Below are 8,626 nucleotides of genomic sequence, written 5' to 3' on the forward strand. Positions count from 1 at the left end.
TTTGGCGACATCTGCTGGGGAAAGATGGGAATTACAGCTAGGTAAAATGATTGAGGTGTCATAATAACATTTAATTTAATAATATAACGTGGACGCGTATATGGCCCGCGGGCCGTAGTTTGCACATGCCTGGTCTATACAAACCACTGTATGAGTTGATGGGCCGTAGTTTTCCCATGCCTGATCTATACAAACCACTGTATGAGTTCAATCAAATCAAAATAGATTAAAATGAGCTGCAGTGGAGGCTTGTTTATCGTTCAAGCAGGAATAAACTTCACATTCACATGCAGCTGTTTTTCTCCAAAACTATTTTTAGGCTACACATCATTTGGAGAAACCAAGGCACTGCATTATCGAGTTTTTTATTATCAAAGGAAACCCCCACCCAGTGTAAGAAGCAGAAAATATAAATATTTATGTTCAAGTCCTGAAAAAAAAAATTATTCATTCAAACTGGCTTAAAATGACCTAATAAAAGTCTTAACAACGTCTTCAAATGTTTAAAATCCTTATCCTGTGTTTTCTCTTTCTAGGATCTTGTCAGAAAAGGGATTCCTCACCACTTCAGGGCGATAGTATGGCAGTTATTGTGCAATGCCCAAAACATGACCATAAAAGATCAGTATTCGGAACTTCTGAAGATGACGTCGCCCTGCGAAAAGCTGATTCGAAGAGACATCGCTCGCACTTATCCGGAACATGAGTTTTTCAAGGAGAAGGACAGTTTGGGACAAGAAGTGCTGTTTAATGTCATGAAGGTGAGCCCTTGAATTTGTATCTGAGGAACAAGAGCATCTTCAACTCAAGTAAAATCAGCTGAGAACATCTTAACACACATCAAAATACAACAGCAAATATCAGGAAAAGGTCTTAATTGATCCGAAAAGTAAATATTGTCAACACGAACAGACATCTTAGACTTAAAGTTCAGTAAGGTCAGTCTTTCGATGCAGCTGTAACTTGAGCTCGTAACACTTGAAATGAATGTACAACTATAATTCTTCAGGCCTATTCTTTGGTGGACCGTGAGGTCGGCTATTGTCAGGGCAGTGCATTCATCGTAGGGCTGCTGCTAATGCAGGTAATAATCCACTTTTTATGCACGTGTGTTACACACTTTGCCAAGTAAGATGTTTGTCTCGAGGTTTCATTTACTAGATGCCAGAGGAGGAGGCATTCTGTGTGTTCGTGAAGTTGATGCAGGACTACAGATTACGAGAGCTCTTCAAACCCAGCATGGCTGAACTGGGACTCTGCATGTACCAGTTTGAGTCTATGATTCAGGTAGGGAAAATTGAAATTGTTTTTGTTTTATGTTGCAAATATTCAGTGTTGTTGGTGGATTTACAATAGACAATTAGCGCTAGTAAATGTTAACGTACGTGAAGCTAATATTTTTTTAGTTTATTTTATGCTCTCTTTTTCACCGAACAGTAAAATAAAAAAAAATAAAATAAAATCATTGTAATTTTTCCATTATAATTTATTATTCATTTGCAGATTAGTTTTGCATAAAATTACAAATCCTGTGGAACTTTGTAATTTGATGTTTTCAACTCAAACTAAAAAGACCAGAGAAACTGCAAATACCTGAATAACAGCATCATACAGATGTGGACAAAATTGAGATGGTCACTTACAGTTTACTATAATACCCATTACACAACAATACATTATGATAAGGGATACAGTTGGTACGGAAAGTATTCAGACCCCCTTAAATTTTCCACTCTTTGTTACAGTATATTGCAGCCGTGTAACCCTAACCCTAACCCTAACCCTAACCCTAATTCTGGCCCTAACCCTACATTGTTGACATTTTTGCAGATTTATTTTTGAAGGAAAAACTGAAATATTACATGGTCATAAGTATTCAGACCCTTCGCTGTGTTTAAATATACTGATTGGACTTGAGTTGAAAAGCCATATATCTATATCTATATGTCTATACAAGACTTTACTGATCACCGTGCTTTGTCAGAGCAAATGAGAATCATGAGGTCAGTGGAGCTGCCTGAAGAGCTCAGATCCAGAATTGTGGCAGGGCACAGATCTGGTCAAAGTTAATCCGTATATCCTTAATCCTTGGAAGACGTTTGGGATGACCAGAACCCTTCCTAGAGCTGGCCGTCCAGCCAAACTGAGCAGTCAGGGGGAGAAGAGCCGTGATGAGAGAGGTAAAGAAGAGCCCCAAAGATCACTGTGGTTGAGCTCCAGAGATGCAGTCGGGGGATGGGAGAAAGTTGTCGAAAGTCAACCATCACTGCAGCCCTCCAAAAGTCGGGGGCCCCGACGGAAGCCTCTCCTCGGTGCAAGACACATGAAAGCCCGCATGGAGTTTGCTTAAAAAAAAAAAAAAAAGCAGCACCTGAAGGACTCCAAGATGGTGAGAAATAAGATTCTCTGGTCTGATGAGACCAAGATTTTGGTCTTAATTCTAAGCGGTATGTGTGGAGAGAACCAGGCACTGCTCATCGCCTGTCCAATACGGTCCCAACAGTGAAGCCTGGTGGTGGCAGCATTATGCTGCGGGGGGTGTTTTTCAGCTGCAGGCACAGGACAACTGGTTGCAATCGAACGTTTTGCCAAGTACAGGGATATCCTGGACCAAAACGTTCCTCTGGGCCGAAGGTTCAACTTCCCCTAAGCACACAGCTGCAGTAAAATAACCAAAGGAGCGGCTTCACAACAACTCTGTGACTGTTCTTGAATGGCCCAGACTTAAACCCAATTGAGCATCTCTGGAGAGACCTGAAAATGGCTGTCCACCAACATTCACCATCTAACCTGACAGAACCTCGAGAGGATCCCCAAATCTAGGTGTGAAAACATTGTTGCATCATTCCCCAAAAAAAGATTCATGGCTGTATTAGATCAAAAGGGTCTGAATGCTTATGACCATGTGATATTTCGTTTTTGTTTTTGTTTTTTTCGTTTTTAATACATCTGCAAAAATGTCAACAATTCTGTGTTTTTCTGTCAATATGGAGTGCTGTGTCCATCCCAGTCCCGAGACCTTAACATCACTGGAAATGTATGGATTGATTTGAAGCAGGCTGTTTATGAAAGGAAGCCAAAAAAAAACAAAAAAAAAACTGACTGGTACTGGAGGCGTTTTTGTACGAGAAATAGGCTAAAATACATCCTGCCAAACTTCAAGGACTTGTCAAAAGCCTGTTATTGAAGCAAAATGTGGCTCTACTAAACATTGATGATGCAGATGCCTATTTTTGTTTGACTTCTATTCGGACCCATAAAAAGGATTTTACTACTGAAATGTTTCTATTTCTGTAAGGTATAACGTGTGTTAAAATAAAGCTGCTGGTTTAAAAGCACAGCAAAAGACGGAATGATTTTAATAATACGAAATAATGGAATACAAAACAGAAACCCCGTAAAAAACGTTGTTTGTGGTCTTTTATCACAACTGAAATAGTGGTTGTGTCTTGCTCAGCAGGTAACATGTTTTGTTGCCTGTTCGTGTGTCTTAAAGGCACAATAAATTGTCCGTCACTTAGCGCACAGGTGATTTGAGACGTTTCACAATGTCCTCAGCAAGGAGAATGGCGGTCAGTGCAAGATAACTTTCGATTATTTCCAGGCTGCTATTCTAGTGCATGGACGCGACGTCTTGGTTTCATGCATATCAAGTCGCAACCAACGTTTTTCTGTCGTGCGATTTCACCGGCATAGCCGTTGACTTCATCAGATAACGCACCCTACGACGTATGCGTTGTGGCACGATTCATATTTTATTTCAACTGATCTTTGCGAATTATCACACTTTTTGTATTGAGTTTTATAAAATATTCCATTTATCACAGAAAACCTTAAAAACACGACGTGTTTCCTTAGTTGATTGAAGGGTGTTGTTTTACGTTAAAAACAAAAATCTTTAACTTACGCTAGTGGGGGAAAAAAAAACCCCCCAGATGTAACAATGAAGGAAAAATGCATCTTAATATATTGTGCTGTATTTTACAGTTCGAGACATATACGCATATTCTATCACTACTTCAGTATTTTGTACAAAATGCAGGCTGCCTCGCAGTATTACTTTTCGGATTATCATTGGAACTCCGGTCCCAAAACGGAGGTACATTAATGCATCCGTATGCTGAATTGATGCCATGACTTGGCTTTATATTTGTATCTTATATAAGTAATATAATATTGCTCTTTGCCTTTCTCATAATCTTTAATTTTTTACTTAACCCAACTTTTTTCACCCAGCTCTTTAATCTTTTGTTTTCTTCAGGAGCAACTGCCGGAACTGCACATCCATTTCCAGGGTCAGAACTTCCACACCTCCATGTATGCATCCTCTTGGTTCCTGACTATCTTCCTCACGTTCTTCCCCTTACCTATTGCCACAAGAATCTTTGACATCTTCATGCTTGAGGTCAGTTTAAAGGAATCTCTTTCGGTATTATATGCGCCGACATATTCTCTCACGGTCGTCACACAATACGATTACAATGTTATAAAGAAGACCAAATGCATTTTATTTACCAACATTTCTGAGTTTCTAGTTCGACGCAAAATCCATTCTCCTCTCCTTTCTTTAAGATTATCTGTGCCTGTGTGTCGTTCTTGTCATATTTATGCCGTACATTTTAAATCTGTCTGCCTGACAGAAGCATTGGACAATTTCCTAGATTAGAGATTAAATCAAATCACTCATTCCGTGACATACTGTTTAGGCCAGAAGAGAGGGGCGCTTTGCTTATTGCTGATTGTACGCCACATATAAATGGAATAACATACAATAAGAATAGCATTGTTTTACTTAAATAGAAATAGTGTTGCAAGGAGTGGTAGATCTTAAAGGGTCCTATCATGCCTCCAGCCAGACGCCAGCAAAGTAAAGTGTTGACAAGGGGACGAAAAACAAATTTGCAATAAACCTCTTTTAATCCTTGACTGTAGAAGTCACAGGTGTTCAGTGCCTAGAAAGGAAACGAAAGTGACGCACAATCACACCACTGCACACGACGAAACGTGAACTCTGCATTTTACCCATCACCAAGGTGAGAGGGGTGGCAGCAGCTTAAGTGCCCAGAGAGCAGTGTGTGGGGACGGTGCCATGCTCAGAGCACCTCAGTGGCAACTAGGCAGTGGACTCGAACCTGAAACCTTACAGACCCATGTCCGCTTCTTTAACCACCAAGCCTTTAATTGTGGGCTAACAAAAGTCTGAAGACACATTTTTCAAGATTTTATGGAATGATGAGGTGAAAGTTCTCAAATAGTGGGGCGGACCCCCCTGGGGGGCCACGATGAGGTGCTGGGGGGGCGGGGGGCGTGAAGGGAATCAAATGGAATATTGCCATTGGACATAAATTTACCACTGCTGTAATGTTATGTGACAGCAACTCATATATGTATATATGTATATGTATACATATATATATATATAGATATATAAATATATATATATATATATATATATCTGACTGCACGCTCCAGTGCACGCGATAAAATGATGGAACATATAAGCAGACGGCATTTTTGGTTTGCATTTTTGGTTCGCTGCGGGTGGATAATTTAAGTTTGATTTTTATTTCCTAAATACGAGGAGGACTCAAATATTTTTGTGAAAGTAAGCATCAACCATGTGTCTTTTTTCTCAAGTTCAAAAATGTTTTTGTTACATGCAGAAATGCAATTCCGTGTTCTCTGCAGCAGTTCATTGATGTCATAAATGCAACACATAATAGTTTTTTTTTTATGCACAGTGTGTAAGTCACAGCTGTAAGTCTGCAGATGTACACTTACAGCTTTCCTTCATACCAGGCTTATATAAGGGTTTTAAGTTTGTTGCGGCTCCAGACGGATTTGTTTCTTGTTTTTGTTTTTTTGGTCCAATATGGCTCTTTGAACATTTTGGGTTGGGCCGACCCCTGGCATATGTCAAGACTTTTTTTTACAGTGCCCTGACAGACATAGGGGAGCGTTTTTAATGATAGCTGTAGTGTTGATGTGGAGGGAGAGGTCATCTGCCATGTGCACTCCTAGAAACCTTCCTGAAGTCAATCGATAGATAGATAAACTTTATAAATACCTTGGAAGTTCCCTTTTGAAAATTTCCTCCTCCAGCAGCAGTAAAGCACCAAAACAACAGTTAAAAACACACAAATAGGTAAAATACAATAAAATACAAACAGGAGTAGCAGCACAGTGTCAAAAAAATATGGGAAACACGAACAGTGGTGTTAGTCGATTAGTTGGTTAGTAGAAGTAGATAAATACACTATATTACCAAAAGTATTCGCTCACCTGCCTTGACTCATACTATGAACTGAAGTGCCATCCCATTCCTAACCCAGAGTTCAATATGATGTCGGTCCACCTTCTGCAGCTATTACAGCTTCAACTCTTCTGGGAAGACTGTCCACAAGGTTGAGGAGAGTGTTTATAGGAATTTTTGACTATTTTTCTTCCAAAAGCGCATTGGTGAGGTCACACACTGATGTAGGTCGAGAAGGCCTGGCTCTCAGTCTCCGCTCTAATTCATCCCAAAGGTGTTCTATGGGGTTCAGGTCAGGACTCTGTGCAGGCCAGTCAAGTTCATCCACACCAGACTCTGTCATCCATGTCTTTATGGACCTTGCTTTGTGCACTGGTGCACAGTCATGTTGGAAGAGGAAGGGGCCCGCTCCAAACTGTTCCCACAAGGTTGGGAGCATGGAATTTTCTTTTTTTCAGGAGCTGGGCTTGGCCCCTTAGTTCCAGTGAAAGGAACTTTGAATGCTTCAGGATACCAAAACATTTTGGACAATTCCATGCTCCCAACAGTTTGGAGCGGGCCATAAAGACATGGATGACAGAGTCCTGACCTGAACCCAATAGAACACCTTTGGGATGAATCAGAGCGGAGACTGAGAGCCAGGCCTTCTCGACCGACATCAGTGTGTGACCTCACCAATGCGCTTTTGGAAGAATGGTCAAAAAATTCCTATAAACACTCTCCTCAACCTTGTGGACAGTCTTCGCAGAAGAGTTGAAGCTGTAATAGCTGCAAAAGGTGGACCGACATCATATTGAACTCTGGGTTAGGAATGGGATGGCACTTCAGTTCATAGTATGAAGTCAAGGCAGGTGAGCCAATACTTTTGGTCATATAGCGTAGATTAGCACCATCTCTTTAGTGTTTTCCATGTTAAGGTGGAGTTACGGCTAACACACTATCGTTCCAGTCCTGTATAAACTCTCAGCATTTTGTTTACCAGACCCACCACTGTCGGCAAACTCACTAATATAGTTGGCATTCAGTGTACAATCAAGAACAGCCGCGAAGAGATCTTGTGCTCAGTATGTATGGTCTTTAAGACGGTCCACCTTGACTCTGCTGACTGTGTCTTTGGAAGTTGAGGTTCCAGCTTCAGGTCGAGTCCACTCCCAGCAGACTCCCAGGTTTTCCTCCAGTTGAGCTAGAACAATGGTGTTGCGTGTTGAGGAAATGTATATGTAAATGTATAGGAGCCTGGCAAGGGTGTTTTGGGGGAGAGTGTGCCGTGGAAATGGCGTCCTAGGTTGAGCAGTCGTGTCCGTATGCAAACTATAGGGGAATTAAGGGGAATTTGATCTGCATGGAGGTGGGACTTGATGTGCAGGTCAAGCCTTTTTGAGGCTTGAAGCCCTTAGTTGCTCCAAGTGGCACTCAGGATGGGATACACACAGACCTCAAAGATATACAAGTGTTAAGACATGATCAAATATAAACAAATAATAAAAGGCTTTGTTATAAAGCGTAAAAATGTAAGCAACGTGTTTTCAGTTCAGAAATTCATTTTGGTCATTACTCTATACAAATAAAAAAAATCCTGTTGTGAGGCTAGGGTGCCAACCACATCTTTCACCGTTGCCTGTAAGTAATTCATAGTTTCATTCATTTGCATTATTTTTAATGTGTATAAAGCATCAGTGCTTCCCTTTTCCTGTTTCCTCAGGGTCTGGAGATAGTTTTCCGTGTGGGACTGGCCATCCTTCAGCTGAACCAGATAGAACTGATCCAGTTAGACATGGAAGGAATGTTACAGGTATGATTCTAAAAAAGACCTTTTTGTATTCCAAAGAATACATATCTGACAGCTTGTCACGTATGTAACTTGTCATATATGTCTGTTGCTGTGATCAAGCACTTTCAGAGAGTCATCCCACACCAGTTTGACAGTGCTCCAGATAAGGTTATCCAGGCTGCCTATCAGGTCAAATACAATGCAAAGAAGATGAAAAAGTAAGACCGTCACAGATTGTGATTTCAGATCATTTGTGATTTCAGATCATCATATATTTGCAGAATTTTAGAAATTTCCCGTGCTGTGATGTAATGTAGCGTAGCACTCAAACCGTGAACTCGCATAAACAGCAGCAGAAATTAATGAAAAATAAACACGTGTTAAATACGATTTAAAAAAAAAAAAACCACGACAATAGGCTAATAAGATTCAAACTTTACATCCACTTTTCCGCCTTAACTAATCTCTTTGTATTCTGTTCGAGAAATAAGAGGATAGATAGATAGATAGACAAACAGATAGACAGAGAGACAGATAGATAGATAGACAGACAGACAGATAGATAGATAGACAGATAGACAGACGGATAGATAGACAGACAG

At 40.5% G+C, this 8,626-nt stretch overlaps 1 protein-coding gene across 3 annotated transcripts in view; it reads left to right on the top strand.

The window, feature by feature from the left end:
* Positions 1 to 242: 242 nt before the first annotated feature.
* Positions 243 to 8,626, top strand: part of evi5b (ecotropic viral integration site 5b) — a 27,513-nt gene continuing 19,129 nt past the window's right edge. Inside the window, exons 1-6 of one of the 3 annotated variants that reach the window (XM_025064948.1) lie at positions 243 to 761; positions 1,010 to 1,084; positions 1,162 to 1,287; positions 4,262 to 4,405; positions 7,956 to 8,045; positions 8,145 to 8,242. In XM_025064948.1, the coding sequence (XP_024920716.1) occupies positions 609 to 761; positions 1,010 to 1,084; positions 1,162 to 1,287; positions 4,262 to 4,405; positions 7,956 to 8,045; positions 8,145 to 8,242 (686 nt within the window). In that variant the 5' untranslated portion in view covers positions 243 to 608. The remainder of the gene's footprint in view (positions 762 to 1,009; positions 1,085 to 1,161; positions 1,288 to 4,261; positions 4,406 to 7,955; positions 8,046 to 8,144; positions 8,243 to 8,626) is intronic. The other 2 variants (XM_025064950.1, XM_025064956.1) reach the window with 2 other exon arrangements.

Source organism: Cynoglossus semilaevis, chromosome 2 (genome assembly GCF_000523025.1).
Source record: "Cynoglossus semilaevis isolate Cse_v1.0 chromosome 2, Cse_v1.0, whole genome shotgun sequence".
NCBI classification, from domain to species: domain Eukaryota; kingdom Metazoa; phylum Chordata; class Actinopteri; order Pleuronectiformes; family Cynoglossidae; genus Cynoglossus; species Cynoglossus semilaevis.